The sequence below is a fragment of the Eublepharis macularius genome, chromosome 7 (assembly GCF_028583425.1).
Source record: "Eublepharis macularius isolate TG4126 chromosome 7, MPM_Emac_v1.0, whole genome shotgun sequence".
In the NCBI taxonomy this organism is placed as follows: Eukaryota; Metazoa; Chordata; class Lepidosauria; order Squamata; family Eublepharidae; genus Eublepharis; species Eublepharis macularius.
In genome coordinates this window covers 3,490,019-3,512,308 of record NC_072796.1, presented here as the reverse complement: position 1 = coordinate 3,512,308, position 22,290 = coordinate 3,490,019, and the positions used below count along the sequence as shown (strand labels likewise).

The window sequence follows — 22,290 nt, the reverse complement described above, 5'->3', positions numbered from 1 at the left end:
TCGAAATCGAATCGAATACTTTTATTGGCATAACAGGACATACATATGCACAGTCAGCAAGGAGGAAACAGTTTCAACACAGTCCATCAAACAAGGACAACACCTGCTATAATAAGGAATCCCATAAAATCTGCCCGATAAAATGGCTGAAGGAAGAACATTAAATCTGGCCAGAGAAAAGGCTCTACGTAAATTGGGAGCCAGGAGTTGGTAAAGGTATACGGCTGGGAAACTTACATTAGGGACAATCCCCAAGTTTAGGGGAGAACAAGTTCTATTAGCAGAACTATAGAGAGTTTGTAACTCTAAATCACAATTTACTTCTCTGGAGCTCACGAGCTTGATTTGTGCTCCAGAAAAGAGGCAATTTCACAGTCCTTACGTTAGAAGTCTAGATTAATTTTTTTTAAATGAAATATGTTAAACATCCGTGGACTCATGAAGCTGCTGTATACTGAACCACTGGCACATCATTGGTACATCTGTCTACTCAGACTGGCAGTCTCTCTCCAGAGTCTCAGGCAAAGGTCTTTCACATCACCTACCACCCGATCCTTTTAGCTGGAGATGCCGTGGATTGAGTCTGGGGCCTTCTGCACGCTGCTGATGCTGTACCATTCAGCTGTGGCCCCTCCCAGGCTTCTTCCTAAACAGTGCTTTTTCATCATATATATGAGAAATAACTCCTGTGAAAATACATGCTTTCGTATTGTGTTTGTCCCCGAGGCAACCAAATATGATCACAATCATATCTAGGTCGCTTTTCTATTTTATACTGAATGAGAAGGAATCCCTTGTAGTTCTCTGTCTCAGCCTCACAGTGTCACTGTTGACCAATACAAGTAGCCAGATCGCGCGTGCCCATCCATGATGCTCGCTCCAGTGTGATTACTTCATTGGCACCCTACAGATTTTAAGCACAAAGACAGAGCAATCTTGCTGCAAAAAGAAAAACAGCTGCAGCCTGTGCAATTTAAACAGGAAGACCATTTCTGAAATTTCCTTTATTCTTTATACTGTGGAGAATTTTATCTCATCAAAACAAGCTGGGGGGGAAAGGAAACAGCCAATTTCTCAGGAATCTAGATGGAGAGAAGACTAGGAGGCAATGGCCAGGCACTTGGAAGGCAAGTACTGCTTCTCTTACTACTATCTTTCTCCTGCTGGGCTGCCACAGAGCAGATTCGCTATTCAATCCCTGAGGAGTTGCCAAAGGGTTCTGTTGTGGGGAATCTTGCCAAAGATTTGGGACTGAATGCCAGAGAACTAGCAAATCGCAATTTGCATGTTGTGTCTTTGAGTAACACGCAATATTTCATTATCAGTGCAGAAAATGGAAACCTCTGTATAAACGACAGAGTAGATAGGGAGAGAATCTGTGATGCAACTTCACTGTGCCTTATTAATTTTGAGGTGGTGATTGAAAACCCATTAAACATTTACCACATAACTATAATGATACAGGACATTAACGATAATGCACCACGTTTCCTCAGTGACAATATCAACTTGGAAATAATTGAATCTACTTCACCAGGTACCAGATTTCTCCTTGAGAAAGCTGAAGATCCTGACATTGGGATGAATTCTGTCCAAAATTACCAGCTTAGCCAAAATCAGTACTTCACTTTGGATGTTAAAGAGAGTCAGGATGGAAATAAACTTGCAGATTTAGTACTGCAGAAACCACTAGATCGAGAGAGTGAGCATGCCGTCCACTTGGTACTAACAGCTATGGATGGGGCAGAACCTAGAAAAACTGGGACTGCCCATATATGGATTAATGTCACAGATGCCAATGATAATCCACCCGTCTTCACCCAAGATATTTATAAGGTCAGGTTGAAGGAAAATACTCCTGTTGGGTCTTTTGTACTTCAGGTTGTGGCCTCAGATAATGACGAAGGTTCATATGCCCGAATCAAATATCGATACAACATACCAGGAAATGTCCACCAAAAATTCAGCCTGGATCCAGCCCGAGGAATAATTACACTTCTAGGACCACTGAATTTTGAGGATACCAAAGAATATACTATGACTGTTGAAGCGAAAGATGGGGGTGGTTTAGTGACACATTGCAAAGTTGAAATACAGGTGATGGATGAGAATGACAACTCCCCAGAAGTGACTCTGGTTTCTTTGTTCAGCCCAGTCCCTGAAGATTCCATTCCTGGAACCTTAATTGCTCTGATAAATGTACATGACAGAGATACTGGTGAAAATGGAAAAACTACTTGCTACTTACCAGATCACCAGCCCTTCAAGATTCTTCCCTCATCTAATAATTATTACAAGCTCTTTTTAGGGAGTCTACTGGACAGAGAAAGAACTCCAGAGTACAACATTACAATCATTGCAACAGACAAAGGGAATCCACCTCTGTCCACACACAAAACCATTTCAGTACAGATTTCTGATGTCAATGACAATTCCCCCACTTTTGAGAAGCCATCCTACAGCATCTATATGCCAGAAAACAATCCTTCTGGTGCATCTATTTATAGTCTGAAAGCCTTGGATCCAGATGTGGACCAAAACTCGCGAATCACATATTCCATCCTCCACAGCAACATCGAGGAGCTCCCCATCTCTTCCTACATCTCCATTAACTCTGAGACTGGAGCTCTCTATGCCCAGAGGTCCTTTGACTATGAGCAGTTCAGAGAGTTCCAGCTGCAAGTGAAGGCCCAAGATGGTGGTTCTCCCCCTCTCAGCAGCAACGTCACCGTGAGGGTGTTCATTCTAGATCGGAACGATAACAGCCCACGGATCCTGTCCCCTTCCCAAGAAGCCAAGGGCTCGGCCTTGTTTGAAATGGTGCCTCGTTCGGCTGAGGCAGGATATCTGGTAACAAAGGTGGTGGCCGTGGATGCTGATTCTGGACACAACGCCTGGCTTTCCTACCATATCATTCAAGCCACCGAACTGGCATTCTTCACCGTTGGCTCTCATACTGGTGAGATCAGGACAGCGAGGGCGTTCGTGGAGAAAGATGCTGCAAAACAGAAACTGGCCATTTTGGTGAAGGATAACGGGCAGCCGCCTCTCTCGGCCACCGTGACGCTGAACCTGGTGTTTGCCGAGAACTTTCAGGAGGCCCTTCCCGAAATGAAAAGCCAACCCAGCAGCCCTGACTACCAGTCTGACCTGCAGTTCTACCTAGTGCTGGCCTTGGCTTTGATGTCGTTCCTGTTCCTCTTGACGGTGATTCTGACCGTTCTGATGAAGCTTCGGCGATCAGGGAATCCCAAATTCCTGCAGTGCTTTGCTCCTGTTCCCCACTCCAGGGCTGGCGCCATCTTCCCTCCAAACTTTGAAGACGGGACTTTGCCGTATTCCTACCAGCTGTGCCTGTCCTCAGAATCCAAGAAGAATGAGGTCACTTTCCTAACACCCCATGTTCAGTTTACAGACAATTTTCTTTCTGGTGACAAATCTGGTGTTCACTTGCTGGATGATGGAGGAGACAATCTGAATTCTGAGATGCAGAAGTGTGACAAGGTAGGCTTCCTTATCATGAATTCGTTTCCATTGTATGCCTGATAATCCTTTTACCACATCTGAAATGATATAATGACATTCTAGTTTATTTTACCTGAGAAAAGTCTTCTGGAAATTAAATAGATGAAATCAATTAATAGGTTATTCATAATATATTAAACTGGTTGGACTTTAATGTATATTATGCCTATTAGGCTTTTCATAAGTGGTTTTGCACATTTTAAAGCTATATCATTGAGACCAGGTGGATGAAAGTACTTATTCTGTTAAGGTGTTCCACCAAATAATAATAACAACAACAACAACAACATTCGATTTATATACCACCCTTCAGGACAACTGTGTTTGATTTGAAGACCAAAGCTTAAATTACTTGAATTAAAGAAAATACAGTGTGTGGAAGATTCAGTCCCTCTCTTCCAGTAAGAGTTTATTTAAGGAAAATATGGTGATAACTTTCATATTTTATATTTTTTGTAGTCTTCTGTAGCTGTTTCATACATCCATTATTTGTTTTAGTCTAGCATCTCTTCCTATATAATCTACTCCGTGGAGAGCCCATGCACACAGTAGTTAGAGTATTAGACTAGAATCTGGGAAATTCAGGTTTATATATTCACTCTGCCATGAAAATTGCTTGATGATCTTGATCCAGTCATCCTGTCAGCCTAATGTACCTCACAGGGTTGTTGCAAGGATAAAATGTTAAATGAAGAATCAGGTGTGCTGCTCTGAACTTGGAGGAAAGGTAAGATAAAAATATACTAGGCAGATAGATGTAACTTCTCAAAATGAATCGATGTAGTTTTTGTGTCCATGTTCATCTTTCTTCTCCTGTGAAGATATTGAAAGACCCGCCTTATACTGAAGAAAAGACCAGTGATGTATGATATTTATGATATTCCCAGTCTTGACTGACAGAGGCTGTTTCAGATCTTGTCCTATGCTAAATGGAGATGCTCATCATTGAACCAAGGAAATGACAATGAGCAAGACCCACCCATTTAACTACAACACTGTCTTGTATATCCAGAATTTTATCATAAGGGATATCATAGTACTGGGAGTCAATCTACCCATTCATATATTGCATGTGAATATTATAGACTTTCTCTTTCATTGCAGAATGTAAGTACATATTTCAGACCCTCATCATAAAAAGGTAGCATGTCAAAGCTTATTTTTGTTGCTCTCACACTAGTATTCCACATACAGTATTTTTTTATGTTCAAGGGCATTCAGGTACGTGATCCTCATCTGTGTTTTGAAATGGTACCGTGGGCGCCATATGAAGAGGCAGGCAACAAAAAGACATTCTCTGAGAGGAATTCCATTTGTCTTTTCTTAGACCCAAAACATTTTCTGATGTATTTCTTTTGATTTAATTGTAGCCTTGGTTCTATACGTTTATTGAAAAACTTTGGGTAAACTATGTTCAACACCCACGAAGTATACAATAAAAGGCCTTTTAAAGTTCCACAGTCCTTAACATTGTGTTCTTGCATTCCTCCCCTCAAGAACTGGTTGTTTATGACAATTGAATCCCTTCCCTTAAATACCTTGTAATGCTATGCATAGTCTTATCCCCTATTTATTCTCCCGAGCAAACCAGTCCAATAGGTTAGTTACTCCTTTTTCATATAGAAAGCCTTCCCTTCCCTTTTTTCTAATTGTCTGTGAAAAGTGTTGATTGGATGCCCTTGTGCCATTCATAAAGCTACTTCCTCCCACATCCATACTTGCCAATGTTCCAGGCAAAACAAACAAAAAAGAATCACATTTGTGGGTTTTTTTTAAAAAGAATATTGCCAAATATTTAGTTAAATGTGTCAGCCAAATTTTGCCTGAAATGTTTGGGAAAAGGTGGTAGGAAGAATCAGAGCTTGCCCCTCAACAAAAAATCCCATACCTATTCAAGTAAAAAGAGGTGCCTGTATGCACTTGAAGTTACATTTACTTTCCTGGAAATACTTGTGAATTCTGGAAATCTCTTGCATCATCTCCTATATTGCTTTTGAGGTAAAGTAGAAAAATGAAGGTGTGTGATCTTTTCTCTACTGATAGCATTATTTTAAAGGTGAGTTGTTTAAAAAATTGAAAACATAAATACAATCATGAGTGTTATGAAATTAGTAAATAGTTTACACATTGCATCTGAAAATTGTTTATATAAAAAGGCAAGAAAGCCTTTGATGAAGACATCCTTTGCAGTTCATTAACTGGGGCTCAGAGTGTCGCTGTTGACCAACATACTTCTCACAGAGAAGCTGGGAATTCACCAAATGATGCTTCCTGTGATTGCTTAGTTTTATACTGCAGACCTGGGAGAACAGCAGGACAGAGACACACAGATACTTTCCCTGAAAAAGGGGAAAAAAGAAATTACTGAAATAAAGCAAAATACAGCAGAAACCAGGGGTAGTTTTTATACGTCCTTACTGTGCATTATTATTGAAGATCTGCAATTCCTCAGCTAAACAACTAAATCAAGAACAGAAAGCAAGTGGAATGGATGAGAGGTACAAAGATGACAGCCGTTTGGTAAGAAGGCAAGTACATTTCCTCTTACTAATTTCTTTGTTCTGCAAGGCTGTTTCAGAGCAAATTCAATATTTGATCCCCGAGGAAATGGAAAGGGGTTCCATAGTGGGGAATCTTGCCAAAGACTTAGGACTGAACAGCAGAGAATTAGCAAGTCACAATCTGCATGTCCTTTCTTTAGGTAAAAAGCAATATTTCACTCTCAGTGCAGAAAATGGAAATCTTCATATAAATGACAGGATTGATAGAGAGGAAATATGTGGAGAAGCTGTACTCTGCAGCATCAGTTTTGAAGTTGTGGTTAAAAAACCTATGAATATTTTCCATGTAACTGTGGAGATTCAGGATATTAATGATAATGCACCACATTTCTTAAACGATGATATCAAGATAGAAGTAAGTGAATCTTCTGTACCAGGCACCACATTTCTCCTTGGAAAAGCTGAAGATCCTGACATTGGAGTAAATGCTCTCCAGAAGTATCAGCTCAGTATAAACCAGTATTTTGTTCTGGAAGTTAGAAAGAGAGAAGATGGAAATAAATATGCAGAATTAGTGCTGAGTAAACAGTTGGATCGGGAAAGTGAAAATAGTTTCTATTTAACCCTTCTGGCTTTGGATGGAGGTGAACCCGCCAAAACTGGGACAGCCAAAATATGGATTAATGTCATTGATGCCAATGACAACCCACCCGTCTTCACTCAAAAAGAATATAAGGTCAGCTTAAAGGAAAATGCCCCCAAAGGATCTCCAGTGATACAAGTGCAAGCCAGTGACAGAGATGAAGGATCCAATGGCCAGATCACCTATAGTTTTATCAACATCCCTAAAAATGCTCAGAAGAAATTCAGCCTGAATCCTCAAACTGGGACTATTATTATTAATGAGAGTCCGGATTTTGAAGAAACTGATAAATTTACTATAACAGTGGAGGCAAAGGATGGAGGAGGATTAGTATCTCAGTGTAATGTTGAAATAAAGATACTAGATGAGAATGACAATACCCCAGAAGTTATTCTTGCATCCTTATCCAGCCAAATACCTGAAGATTCTGTATCAGGGACACTGGTAGCTCTTATCAGTGTTAATGATAGAGATTCGGGAGAGAATGGAAAAATTGCTTGCCATTTATCGGAGAATTTGCCATTTCAGATAGTTTCAACATCTAATAACTACTATAAATTGCGTACAGATGGTTCATTGGACAGGGAAAGCATCCCGGAATACAATATCACAATCATAGCTACAGACAAAGGCACGCCCTCTCTCAGCACACACAAAACCATCTCGCTAAGTATTTCAGATATCAATGACAATCCTCCAGCTTTTGAGAAAGTTTACTACATAGCACATGTGCCAGAGAACAATCCTTCAGGCTCCTCTATCTTTAGACTGAAAGCCGCAGATCCTGATCTGGACAGCAACTCCAAAGTTATTTATTCCATACTCAAGAGTAACATTGAGGATATGCCTCTCTCCTCTTACGTCTCCATTAACTCTGAGACTGGCATGATCTACGCACAGCGCTCCTTTGACTACGAGCAATTCAGGGAGTTCCAGCTTCAGGTGAAGGCCCAAGATGGAGGCTCTCCTCCTCTCAGCAGCAACATCACAGTGAAAGTGTTTATTCTGGACCAGAATGACAACAGCCCTCAGATCCTCTACCCTTCCAATGGCGTGGAAGGCTCATCCTTGTTTGAGATGATTCCTCGCTCAGCCGATGCAGATTATCTGGTGACCAAGGTGGTGGCCGTGGATGCTGACTCTGGACACAATGCCTGGCTCTCCTACCACCTGCTTCAGGCCACTGAGCCAGGGCTCTTCTCAATTGGACACCATACTGGTGAGATCAGGACATCACGAACTTTCTTGGAACGAGATGCTGTAAAGCAGAGGGTGGTCATCTTGGTAAAGGATAACGGGCATCCATCACTATCCACCACTGTGACTCTGAATCTGGTGTTTGCCGAGAACTTTCAGGAGGCCCTTCCCGAAATGAAAAGCCAACCCAGCAGCCCTGACTACCAGTTTGATCTGCAGTTCTACCTGGTACTGGCCTTGGCTTTGATCTCATTCTTGTTCCTCTTGACGGTGATTCTGGCCATTCTGATGAAGCTTAGAAGATCGGGGAATCCCAAATTCCTGCAATGCTTTGGTCCTGTCCCCCATTCTAACAATGGTATAATCTTCCCACCCAACTATGAAGAGGGGACATTGCCCTATTCTTATCAACTTTGCTTATCATCTGAATCCCGGATACAGGAATATGCTTTTCCAGCACCCAGTAACCAAACTGCAGAGAACATTTCTTGTAACAATAAATCTGAGTTATTTTTGAGAGCTAGTGAGGGATGTATCCTCAGCTCTGAGACGGATAAAACTGATGAGGTGAGTTCTTTTAAGCAGTAGCTTTACTCTCTATACGTTTTATATTGTCATTTGAAAAATTATGAGGCTGGGGGTGACATCTCCGTATATACATCATATGTATTTTCATTTCGTCTTTCCTACATTGATCAGAAGTATATCAAGTTCATCTCATTTCCTCAGATTTACTGGACATTTCCTATGATTTTAATAGTTTAGAGTACTTCCACGGTAACCAGAGTAAAATTTTAATTTAGTAAACTCTTCTCCTGTGTGTGTAAAAGATTGTGTCATGGTGGGTGCAGAGATCGATCCTGTTATGGTAATGAGACCACCAGAGCTGTGATTTTGCTTTGGCCTGCTCTAGAGAATGGCTCTGAGAGAGTGTAGAGGCTGCTACATGGTTTAATGTCAGTAGTATGGAAAAGTGAACACATGTTTAATGCTCAAAGAAGGTAAGAAAAACAGCAACGTAGGTAAGTGGAATTATTCCCCAAATAATAGAACCCAAAGTTTTAATCTGATTTCTTCTTACCATATTTTTGTTTTGTTATTATTTATGTTTATATAATATATATCAAGTATTCAATATGGTTCACATACATTTAACTCAGTAACCACATCACCGGACTCCTTTGAAGAAGGGCAGGTTTAAATATTACTGGTTTTCTTTTAATACTTTGGACCACAAGAATTGCTGCCTCAAGTTTGGTGCCCATGTGATTCCCATATTATAGACTAAGAACTGAGACATAACACTTAAGTTCATTTGTAATTGAGGTTCAATATGAACCAAGAATTTCACAGCTCAAACTTTAGCCACTACATGAAAAAATGTAACACTATGCACAGGAATTTCCCAAGCCCAGAAACAAAACCCAGGTTAGACAAACTTAAAGATGCAATTCACAGAAAGAAACTTCCAAGTAAAATAATAATTAAGAATAGGATATTTAAGATTCTACAGAGAGTAGAGGTATTCAGTGGGCTATGGTATATTTAGACAGCTGTAATTCTTGTGAAGAAACAAGTGTAGATGACTGGGGAAGGCAATGGCATACCACCCCGTAAAAAGTCTGCCAAGAAAACGTTGTGATGTGACGTCCCGCCATGGGTCAGTAATGACTCGGTGCTTGCATAGGGGACTACCTTTACCTTTAATTCTTGTTTAAGACAGCTTTGAAGAGCTGCTGTAGCATAGCGGTTAAGTGGCTGGGTTGTGGATCAACACTCTGCTGGTTTGACTCCTACTATTGCCATGAGCTCTGCGGGTGGCCTTGTGCAGGCCGCTCCTCTCGGCCCCAGCTGAGATTATGATGGTGGGGATAGCACTGTAACACTGACTTTGTTGGCTGGCTTGAGTGTGGCAGGAAACTGTCCAGAAGGTTGGCATAAAAGCACACTGTTGTTGTTATTTGTAAATAAAGAAAATTAAAATTGTTTCTATCAACCAGATCAATACACTTATTCCTTTATTTCAATATTATTATTCTATTTGCCTGTAAGTAGCTTGTGTCCAATATTTTCCAGTGTTGTATCCAATATTGTATAAAAGTATCTAATACCTTTTAACGTCTAGATTTTGGTCCCCCAAGAAGTAAGACATGATGATGGGTCAAAACCAATGTGTGAGTCATTCGATCTGATTTCTACAATTGTTGGGCAAGTAGACAAGCAAATCCTTTATTACTCCATTACAATGGGGCACAATGGGGCACAATGGCATAGGTCATGAGGTGGTATCTTCCTAGAACTGTTATTGGCATGGTGTGAAATTGATAAACAACAAATGCACATCTAAGAGAAAATATTAGGCAAATTAACAGAGGCAGGTCTATCAATTGCTATTAACCATGATGTGAATAGATCAACCATGTTCAGAGGCAACATGGCTTTCAATGCCAGCTCTTGGGTATAAAATAACTGAGAATGGGCACTGCCTTCATGTTCCACTTTGGGGTTTTATGGAGGAATCTGTTGGCCATTTATGGAAACGTGTGTTGGACTATATGGATCCATGGTCCAGCATTGCTTATGTTATGCTCTTTTATATTATGTAACATGAAAACCAAAGTGTGTGTATTTTAATTTTTTTCTTAATTATAAAGCAAATTTGTAGGAATTATTTTCAGCAAATATCAATGAAGCACTGTTGTCCGTTTTGGAGTAATGTCTGATCTGAACAGAGATATGGTAATAGGTCTTGCTTGTTTAAAGTTCAATAAAGTGTTTGACACTTTGCCACATAAGAACTTGTTTCTCGGACAGAAAAACAAATTACTATCAAGATAGGCAAGGCAAGGTGGGTAAAGCACTGATTAAAAGGAAGAAGAAAAGTAGATTAGCTAAGATCCGAGTTTCAGGGCACTGGCAAGATGATCGAATACTTCAATACTGCATCCCTGACACCGGCTTCATTACTGACATTCAGGGAGAGGACAAAGTTTTCCTTAACCAGGAAATATTGGGATGTAGCAGTGGATTCAGTGGCTGGCTTGAGTGAGTGAGTAATTCAGGGTGCAGGATTTCTCTCTTGGGATCTAAGATGGGGCACTGGATCTGCTGCTTTGTAGGAATGCCTGTTTGCATGCTGGACTTGTATATTTGTAAATAAAGTATTACAAAAATGCCTCAACCTTTAATCAGGAGGAAGTCAAACCTTGAAGCTCTTCTTTTGGAATGTCTCATCGCTCAAGAAAGTAAGGAGGAAGTTGCACTTAACACCTACTTTTAGGACGGCATTTTCTCGGAGACAAACTGCGAGCAGGTGAGAGAGCTAGAATGGAGGCAGTAGCCGTGACGCTCCTAGTACAGAGGCTTTGAAGCATGTGGCAATAGTAACACCATGTTACAACCTATGGGCAAAATCACCTTGAGAATGCTGTGTAGAATCATGGTTGATCAATAATGTTCAAGATGAATGAATTTAGGGTGTAACATGTACAGAGATGCATGCAAAAAAGACTGGCCTGGAATGTAATGACACTTTGTGGCTGCAGTAAAATGAGAATTGGTACTTCTGTTTCTAGCCAAAAAAAGTATGTCTTATTTATATAAATAACAGTAAAGATAACATTTGAGGAGAGGTTAAATAAAGTTTGGGTAATTGACCTGATATCTACAGACTGGATGTTCACAACCGTCAGAAAATAGAATAATAGAATAGACTATCACTTGTGTAAAAATGTAGTAAATTTCCTCAAAGAGTTATTAGTTCAGGACTGGGCTGGCTACATTATTTCTTTCTTTCATTTTCTTTCTTTGTCTGTCTGTCTGTCTGTCTGTCTGTCTGTCTGTCTGTCTGTCTGTCTGTCTGTCTGTCTGTCTGTCTTGATCCTACCCACCCCCATCATTAGTACCAGAGAATACCAGAGAAGTAATATGAAGTTGCACCCAATGTTCACAATCCAACAGAGAGTTCAGCACACATAAGCTAATTGAAATCAAGATACTGAAGTGACTGTATCGAGTTGTAATCGATATATTTTGTTGAGCGATGTTTCACTGGGTAGGTTTCTGACCAATAACTGGTTCATGCCTGTAGTTTGAAAGGGCATGTTTTATCCCCAAATCATGAGAAATTTGCCTTTCATTGCAAAATGTAGCTTGTTTCTTTTATTTGACTATTCTGAAACAATTTTTCTCAGGTGTCTTTCTATCTTTTTTCCCATTTGGAGTCTTTTGTTGGAAGGATAATGAAGGCTCAGTGAGGGGATTTTGTGTCAAGTTGTGGTAGATTCGACTAAATAAATATGAAACCCTTCCATCGCAGAGATTTTTGCTATCAGTGGGAAACAAATGTTGCTGAGGTTTCCGTGGCAGTGGTGTGTTTACTATGTACTTACATTGTAGTACTTTCCCATTGTGGATAGCGGATAACGAATAACATTTACATTATTTAAATCAAGGAGACGTGTTAATAGCACTTCAGTTTTTATTGAATGAAAATTCACCTGACAGCAGGAGATCAGAAAAACTGATTTATTCTTTTGCCTATATTACTACCTCATTGCATGCAGCATTTATCAGTTTGTGAAGGTAAATCATGAATCATGCATTCCAGTATTTTTCTCAGACCACAAACCTTATAAGATCTCATCTCTAAGGCACATCCTTGTGTAACGCTTTCATTTAAACTTTCAAAGGTGGAGGTTTGAGGAAAAAGATTTATGGAAGATTTTACCATTGATTAATACCTCTTCAGAACTTGAACTACATCTCTGTAGTTTAAATTAAGTGTATATTTCATTCTTAGAAGAAAATGGTGCACATTTGTCTTTCACAGATCTTTCTTGGTGTTGTAAAAACTGACACTATATCTCACACATCTTCTTGTCTATCTTGGTGCTTGGCCACAGGGCCTTCTTCCTCCAGGAACACTTCCTCACTTTGCACAGAAATATTTGTGGAACCCTAAAAACAAATGTTCCATCAGTCACATTTGACCTCATTCTCACAGCGATAGTAAACCTGCCCTGGCCTGTGCTATTGTAAACTGCAAGTGGGATCAAATTCTTCTCCCCTCCCAATCTTCCAGATAGAAAACCAGACATCAAAAAGTCCCTCATGGTTAGAGACTGTTTATTCTGCTTCACTATAATTTGTTTCATTAGCAAAGCTATTTATAAGCAACCAGGACGGGGGACAGGAGATCTGTGGCCAGATTTTAAAAGAGTAATATGTTGTGAGATTATTATAGCTGGGTATTTCATTTCTTTGAAATAAAAAATTGAAAACAGCAGGTGCTAACGGTAGTGCCTCACACCGGAGGAATTTGAGCAGGAAAAAAAAGTGGGACAACAGCGGGATGTTTGTGTTTCCTCATCTATGAATCTTCGTTTCCTGTTATGAAAACATATTATTTTTAGAGGTAGTAACAGCAGTTTCACAATCGCTGCATTAAAAATTCCTAGCATAGATAAAGAAATCTTCAAAGAAATGCATCAGTAATTCTAAAAAATAAGGGGGAATTCCCCAAAGAAGGAAGGAACTCTTGTGACAACAGATGCTTTCAATGACCCTCTTCCCTGATCAAGTCCAGGATTTAATTTCATTTTAAACTGAAAAAGAAAGCACTTGCAGTTCTCTGCTTACACCTCAGCGTGTCACTGTTGGCCCATGTGGCAGCCCAAAAGAAGAAAGGAAACCTCGAGTATAATTACTTCAACAGTGCTGTATAGATCAGGGAAACTGCAGAGCACAAGCCCACAACAGTCCTACTGAAGGAATCTAAAATAGAATCTGGGCTAGTCTGTCAATATCAAGCAAGGCAGACTCTTCCTTCTTGTGAGTTACTGCAGTCAGAGAAGAATTCGATCTGATTTTGAAAAAAATAGAGGCTGCTCTTTTACTGGAAGCCGTATGGAGACACGACACAAAGAGGATGGTTGGGCACTCAGAAGGCAAGTACAGTTTCTCTCTTTATTGTCTTTGTGCTGCTGGGCTGCCTCAGAGCCGATTCGGTATTCAGTGCCTGAAGAGATGGCAAAGGGTTCAGTTGTGGGGAATCTCGCCAAGGATTTGGGATTGAATGCCAGAGACCTAGGAAGGAGAAATCTGCATGCTGTTTCTATGGCTAAAGTGCAATATTTCATTATCAATGCAGACAATGGAAACCTCTGTGTAAATGACAGAATAGACAGGGAGGGAATTTGTGGCAAAAATCCACTTTGCCTTGTGAATTTTGAGGCAGTGATAGAAAACCCTCTGAATGTTTTCCATATCACTGTGGCAGTTCAGGATATTAATGATCATGCCCCGCATTTCCTCAGTGGCAACATCCACTTGGAGATGAGTGAACTAACACTGCCAGGCACCAGATTTCTGCTTGGGAAAGCTGAAGATCCTGACATTGGAAGGAACTCTGTGCAGATCTATCAGCTCAGTCTCAATCATTATTTCACCTTGGAAATTAAAGACAGTGAAGATGGAAATAAGTTTGCAGATTTAATCCTACAGAAACCCTTAGATCGGGAAAAAGAAGAGACAGTCCACTTGATCCTAACAGCCTTGGATGGGGGTGAACCTATAAAAACTGGTACCGCTCAGATATGGGTTAATGTCACTGATGCTAATGATAACCCACCCATCTTCACTCATGAGTCCTATAAAGTCAGTCTGGGGGAGAACGCTCCTCTCGGGACCCCTGTACTCCAGGTTGTAGCTACTGATAATGATGAAGGTACAAATGCCCAGATCAGATACCATTTTAGTAATGTCGCAGCAAATGGCCAACAGAAATTCAGCCTGGATCCAATCAACGGCACAATCACTCTTATGGGGCTGCTGGATTTTGAAGAAACAGATGAATATACTATGACAGTTGCAGCAAAAGATGGCGGAGGATTGCTAACTCATTGCAAAGTTAACGTAAGAGTTCTTGATGAGAATGACAACTCCCCTGAAGTGAACTTAGCCTCTCTGTTCAGCCCAGTGCCAGAAGGCTCTCCTTCTGGGACTCTTATTGCTCTGATCAATGTAAATGACAAAGATACTGGGGACAACGGTAAGGTGTCTTGCAGAATACAAAATGATTTGCCCTTTAAACTTCTGTCTTCATCTAATAATTTCTATAAACTCATGTTAGATAGAGCTCTGGACAGAGAGAGAACACCAGGATACAATATCACAATCACTGCCACTGACCATGGGACACTGCCACTCTCCACACAAAAAATCATCTCGCTACAGATCTCTGATGTCAATGACAATTCCCCCACTTTTGAGAAGCCATCCTACAGCATCTATGTGCCAGAAAACAATCCTTCCGGGGCTTCCATTTTTAGTCTCAATGCTTTAGATCCAGACGTGGACCAAAACTCACGAATCACATATTCCATCCTCCACAGCAACATCGAGGAGCTCCCCATCTCTTCCTACATCTCCATTAACTCTGAGACTGGAGCTCTCTATGCCCAGAGGTCCTTTGACTATGAGCAGTTCAGAGAGTTTCAGCTGCAAGTGAAGGCCCAAGATGGTGGTTCTCCCCCTCTCAGCAGCAACGTCACCGTGAGGGTGTTCATTCTGGATCAGAACGATAACAGCCCACGGATCCTGTCCCCTTCCCAAGAAGCCAAAGGCTCGGCCTTGTTTGAGATGGTGCCTCGTTCGGCTGAGGCAGGATATCTGGTAACAAAGGTGGTGGCCGTGGATGCTGATTCTGGACACAACGCCTGGCTTTCCTACCATATCATTCAGGCCACTGAACTGGCATTCTTCACTGTTGGCTCTCATACTGGTGAGATCAGGACAGCGAGGGCGTTCATGGAGAAAGATGCTGCAAAACAGAAACTGGTCATTTTGGTGAAGGATAACGGGCAGCCGCCTCTCTCGGCCACCGTGACGCTGAACCTGGTGTTTGCCGAGAACTTTCAGGAGGCCCTTCCCGAAATGAAAAGCCAACCCAGCAGCTCCGACTACCAGTCTGACCTGCAGTTCTACCTGGTGCTGGCCTTGGCTTTGATCTCGTTCTTGTTCCTCTTGACGGTGATTCTGGCCGTTCTGATGAAGCTTCGCCGATCAGGGAATCCCAAATTCCTGCAGTGCTTTGCTCCTGTTCCCCACTCCAAGGCTGGCGCCATCTTCCCTCCAAACTTTGAAGATGGGACTTTGCCGTATTCCTATCAGCTCTGTTTGTCCTCAGAGTCCAGGAAGAATGAGGTCACTTTCTTGACCCCCAATGTTCAGATTGCAGGGAATGTTCTTAGCAACAACAAATCTGGCGTAGCTTTCACTGATGATGAAGGAAACAATTTAGATTCTAAGTTGGAAGACAGTGACAAGGTAAGCTTCCTTTTCAGGAATATTTGCATTGTACCCTCAGTAACTTTCACAACTGAAATGGAAATATTTGCTTTAATAATATGGTTGTCATACTGGGAAATTCTGTTCAGAAAAATAATGTATTTGTTATAACATTCATTTTTTGTTGCACTTGAGGTGTTTGCTTCATGAATGAGGCTCAACATCTGAACCATTTTTCTCTGTGTCACTCTTTGTAACTTGATGGACTCTTCCTCCAACTGTGTGGTGAAGCAGAGTTGGGGTGACATTAAAGGATATTTTAATTTTGTGACAACCTCTCTTCCAATATGAGCTTATTTAAAGGGAAATATGACTATCTGTAATACTTGCATATCTTGCGCAAGTCTCTTATGCCTGGTTCTCTATCCAAATTTATTATTTGATGACTGCTCCATCTCTTCCTTCACCATCTACCCAAGCATTGACTTCCATATGCAAATAAGCCATCACAAATCTTATACCACAAGCAGAACTTTCTTACTGCCTCACATATAATACTTTTCAGATAACAGCTCACTAACTAACCATTGGATTATCGAGCACTAGATAAGTAAAAAACCCAAAAGTTGGTCATTCATGTATTCATCAAACCTGCATTTAATAGAACATTTATGGCATCTACTGTAGTCTAGTCCTTTCAAACAGAGATGCCAGACACTGACCCAAGAAGCTTATACATACAGTGTTGTTTCAGAAAAGACGCTGTTGTATCCACAGAGAGGTCCTTATGCCAGGGCAAGGAGCCACCAGTAATGGAACTGGTATGTCAGGTCCAACTTGCAAAATGTATGCTTAAGTGCCCATTTGAACGATAACCCTATCTTGTACTGCCAGTTTTTCATCTTAAGGTATTACATCATATTTTCATATGCTTTAGGGCTAATCTACATGTTCAGAAAAACGCAAGTGGATATTAACTGTACCATTGCTGATAGCAGGGGGAGGGGGGTTGCACATTTAAACTCTCCCCTCCACATGAAAAGCTAGCATATCAAAGTGTTCTAGTATACAATCCTCCTGTACACATTAGTATTCTACGTACAAGACATTTTTATTCTTGAGGGCGTTTAGATGCAAGCTATGCCCACCAGTATTTTGATGTGGTACAGTCATAATGGGAAAGCAGGGCAACATACTTGTTCTAAATGTGCAGATTGGCTCTTCGTGGAGTGCGGTAACACATGAGGACCTGAGAAGGGCTGCTTTCAGTATCCCACAATGATAATAATAAATAATAACGTTCGATTTATATACCACCCTTCAGGACGACTTAAAACCCACTTAGAGCTGTTTACAAAGTATGTCATTATTATCCCCACAACAATAATCACCCTGTGAGGTGGGTGGGACCATGAAATTACATTAAAGGTGGCAAATTTTGCCGTGCAAGCCATACGGATTAGGAAGTATTTTACAGGGGGAAATATTTAAATATTTTATAATGTTAAGGATTTTAATATTTAATAATTTGGTCTTAGGCACTCAGGTTTTAAGGTTTTAAATATTTAAGACTCTGTACCCTGAAATTTTAGTGAATAGATTTGTAAATAATATGACTTACCATGACTGGGTTGTATGCTATTATTGGGTGGTCTATGACCGTAATAAAGATTGACTGACTGTGAGGTGGGTGGGGCTGAGAGTGCTCCTAGAAGCTGTGACTGACCCAAAGTCACCCAGCTGGCTTCAAGTGGAGGAGTGAGGAATCAAACCTAGTTCTCCAGATTAGAGTCCCACCGCTCTTAACCACTACACCAAATTGGCTTTCAACATTAATCTAGCACCCTAGTGTTTAGAATTTGGACTTGTGTTAATTTGACAAACTTGTGTTGGGTCAGTATCTTAACAAGAAAGTAATGGATTAATTACAATTTTTTCAGTAACATATTTCCTGGTATATTTTATCTATCTATTCCTGGCCTTTCCCCCCTCAACTGTTGATGATGGGAAGGCTTTGCGTACAAGAGAATACTTTTCAGCATGCATGAGATACTCATTATATATTAAAAGGATTTATAAGATTCCAAATTGGGAGTTTTATTTACTTATCCTACCTTTTAAATAGAGTGATAATTTGCAAGTTTTCTTCTGGAGTGATTTTTTACTGGTGGTGGAGTGCCCTCAAGTCATAGGTGACTTATGGCAACCTATGGCAATAAATAAATAATTTGGTTAATTTATTTTATTGTTGTCTAATGTATGTTGATTTTAGAATTACTGTTTTCTTGTTTTTATTGATTTTAACTGTTGTTCACCGCCCAGAGCCCTTGAGGATGGGCGGTTTATAAATCGAAATAATAAATAAATAAAACAAAAATGGCACGAGACTAACAGAGGTGGTTTGCCATTCCCTGGCTCTGCAATCCTGGTCTTCATTGGAGGTCTCCCATCCAATTACTAACCAAGGCTGACCCTGCTTAGCTTCTGAGATCTGACAAGAGCAGGCTCACCTGAGCTACCTACACATCAAGAAAGGACTTTTACACTGCTCACTTTATCATAGACACATGCTGGTTAAATGATCCCAGCTCTTTCCTTTAAATATATTGCTTTTGGCTTTCCCTTAAAACCATGTAAATCCTAAAGACTTTCCACTAGGGTGATCAAGCATTCACTCATTTCACATATTTTTATGTGTACATCTAACATGACATCTGTATCCAAGTTTTCAGTGCCCCCTAAACCCATTGGCATACATGTGTTTGCAGAGGTCAGTTCATCCATGAATGTACCCTTGGTTACAAAGCTGCTATGCAATGTATGAAATTGCCATTAATGGATGCTGAAAAGCTGCTTAAATTTACTACAAAAAGATGCAAACATTAAAGGCCTCTTGCATTAGTTCCTCGCAAACACTGCATGGAACAGAAAGATGGAAAAGTATTATTGCTGGTTTCCCATTGCTAAAAGTATTCTAATGAAACTGGATTGATGCTTCTCCTCTCAACAAATCATGCTTGAAAAATTATACAGCTATGGCATTAACCAAATCAGAAAAAGTACCATATTCAACCTGAATTGTTGCCAGGTAAGCATGATAGAAGCAAGACAAACTTTCCATGTTGGAAGTGAAGAAAACAGCTGCAGTTCTCACTCTGAGACTCAGAGTGCCGCTGTTGGCCAATGCAGAAATCACAGTGACTGATCCTTGGAGCTCTGCTCAGCCAAAGACTGCAGATCTGGGGAGACAGCAGAACAAAGAGACATTCAGTCGCTGTTGCCGAGAAAAGGTAGATGCTGCAAGTTAGACAGACTAGGCATAATCCTATGAAGGTTTATTCTTCCTTTTTGTGGATTTCTGTATTCTGAAGGAAGACTGAAAATCTTCACCTTATTAGAGCATGCAAAAAAGGGATAAAGGCCATTTGTCACCAAGTCAGATGGACAGCTGGCACAAAGATTACAGCAGGACAGTAAGAAGGCAAGTACCACTCCTCTTACTATTGTCTTTGATTAACAAGACTGGCTCTGAGCAGGTTCAATATTCAATCCCTGAGGAAATGGAAAAGGGTTCCATTGTGGGGAATCTTGCCAAAGATTTGGGACTGAATGCTGGAGAAATAGCAAATCGCAATCTGCATATCCTTTCCCTAGATAAAAAGCAATATTTTTCTATCTCTGCAAAAAATGGAAATCTACATATAAATAACAGGATTGATAGAGAGGAAATATGTGGGGGGAATGCACTCTGCCATATCAGTTTTGAAGTTATGATTGAAAACCCTATGAATATCTTCCATGTAAATGTGCAGATTCAGGACATTAATGATAATGCACCACATTTCTTAAATGGAGATATTAAAATAGAGGCAAGCGAATCATCTATACCAGGTGCCACATTTCTCCTTGGGAAAGCTGAAGATCCTGATATTGGGGTAAACTCTCTCCAGAATTACCAGCTCAGCCAAAATCAGTATTTTGTTCTGGAAGTTAGAGAGGGAGAAGATGGGAATAAATATGCAGAACTCATGCTGAATAAACAGTTGGATCGGGAAAGTGAAAATAGTATCCATTTAACCCTTCTGGCTGTGGATGGAGGGAAGCCTGCCAAAACAGGGACAGCCAAAATTTTAATAAATGTGATTGATGCCAATGACAACCCACCCGTGTTTGCTCAAAAAGTCTACAAGGTCATGTTGAAAGAAAATACCCCCAAAGGGTCTTCAGTGATACAAGTCAAAGCCACTGACAAAGATGAAGGTTCCTATGGCCAGATCAGCTATAGATTTAGCAGTATTGATAACCGTGCTCGCCAGAAATTCCACTTAGATCCACAGGAAGGGACAATCACAGTTATGGAGACTCTGGACTTTGAGGAAACAGAGAAATATTCCGTAGCGGTAGAAGCGAAAGATGGGGGTGGGTTAGTGGCTCATTGCAACATTGAAATAAAGATATTAGATGAGAATGACAACGCTCCGGAAATCATTCTTGTCTCGTCATCCAGCCCAATACCTGAAGATTCTGCATCTGGGACTCTGGTAGCTCTTATCAATGTAAAGGACAGAGATTCTGGAGAAAATGGAAAAATCATTTGCCATTTACAAAGTAATGTGCCATTTCAAATAGTCTCAACATCCAATAGCTACTATAAATTGCTTACAAATGGCATGCTGGACAGAGAAAATACTGCCGAGTACAATATCACAATCACAGCCACAGACAAAGGGACTCCTCCTCTTTCTACGCTCAAGACCATTTCAGTGCAGATCTCAGATATCAACGATAACCCTCCGGCCTTTGAAAGATCTTCCTACACTGCCTATGTGCCAGAAAACAACCCATCTGGGGCCTCCATTTTCAGGGTCAAAGCCACAGACACTGACCTGGATCGCAATGCGCAAATCATTTATTCCGTCCAAAAGAGCAACATTGAAGACCTGCCTCTCTCCTCTTACGTCTCCATTAATTCTGAGACTGGCACGATCTACGCACAGCGCTCCTTTGACTATGAGCAATTCAGGGAGTTCCAGCTTCAGGTGAAGGCCCAAGATGGAGGCTCTCCTCCTCTCAGCAGCAACGTCACAGTGAAAGTGTTTATTCTGGACCAAAATGACAACAGCCCTCAGATCCTCTACCCTTCCAAAGGTGTGGAAGGCTCATCCTTGTTTGAGATGATTCCTCGCTCGGCCGATGCAGATTATCTGGTGACCAAGGTGGTGGCCGTGGATGCTGACTCTGGACACAATGCCTGGCTCTCCTACCACCTGCTTCAGGCCACTGAGCCAGGGCTCTTCTCAATTGGACACCATACTGGTGAGATCAGGACATCACGAACTTTCTTGGAACGAGATGCTGTGAAGCAGAGGGTGGTCATCTTGGTGAAGGATAACGGACACCCAGCGCTATCCGCCACCGTGACTGTGAACCCGGTGTTTGCCGAGAACTTTCAGGAGGCCCTTCCAGAAATGAAAAGCCAACCCAGCAGCCCTGACTACCAGTCTGATCTGCAGTTCTACCTGGTGCTGGCCTTGGCTTTGATTTCGTTCTTGTTCCTCTTGACGGTGATTCTGGCCATTCTGATGAAGCTTCGACGATCAGGGAATCCCAAGTTCCTGCAATGCTTTGGTCCTGTCCCCCATTCTAACAATGGTGTCATCTTCCCACCTAACTATGAAGAGGGGACGTTGCCCTATTCTTATCAGCTTTGTTTATCATCTGAATCCCGGATACAGGAATATGCGTTTCCAGCACCCAACATTCAAATTGCAGAGAACGTTTCTTTTAACAATAAACCTGAAATGGGTTTGACAGCCAGTGAAGGAAATATCCTTAATTCTGAGTCGGATAAATCTAATATGGTGAGTTTTCTTTTAAGTAGTACTTAGTTTACCCTCTACACAAAGTGAGGTTGTAAACGACAACTTGGATTATCTTAAGTAAATGAGTTCTCTCTGTAAACAACAAATATATTTTAATTTCTTAGAGCCTTATTGATCCAAACTAGATTTGGCTTTTTTCATTATTTCAGTTTTACTGAAGGATACTTAAGGTTTGAATACCTTAGAGTAGTCCTTTTGAATCAGTTATTTTAGGAACAATTTTTTTTTAAGTATTTGAAGATTGTCCCATATA

At 40.8% G+C, this 22,290-nt stretch overlaps 2 protein-coding genes across 5 annotated transcripts in view; both read left to right on the top strand.

Moving 5' to 3' along the window:
* The window catches only part of LOC129333226 (protocadherin gamma-C3-like), a 235,475-nt gene that overhangs the window by 19,392 nt on the left and 193,793 nt on the right, over nt 1-22,290 (top strand). The window contains exon 1 of one of the 4 annotated variants that reach the window (XM_054984741.1): nt 6,013-8,433. The exons of 2 other annotated variants lie outside the window; for them this stretch is intronic. In XM_054984741.1, the coding sequence (XP_054840716.1) occupies nt 6,013-8,433 (2,421 nt within the window). Of the gene's footprint in view, nt 1-6,012; nt 8,434-13,773; nt 16,195-22,290 lie in introns of those variants that run through there. One more of the 4 variants, XM_054984740.1, reaches the window with a different exon arrangement.
* Nucleotides 19,596-22,043, top strand: LOC129333228 (protocadherin gamma-B5-like). The gene has a single exon (XM_054984746.1). The coding sequence runs from the start codon at nt 19,596-19,598 to the stop codon at nt 22,041-22,043; it is 2,448 nt and encodes an 815-aa protein (XP_054840721.1).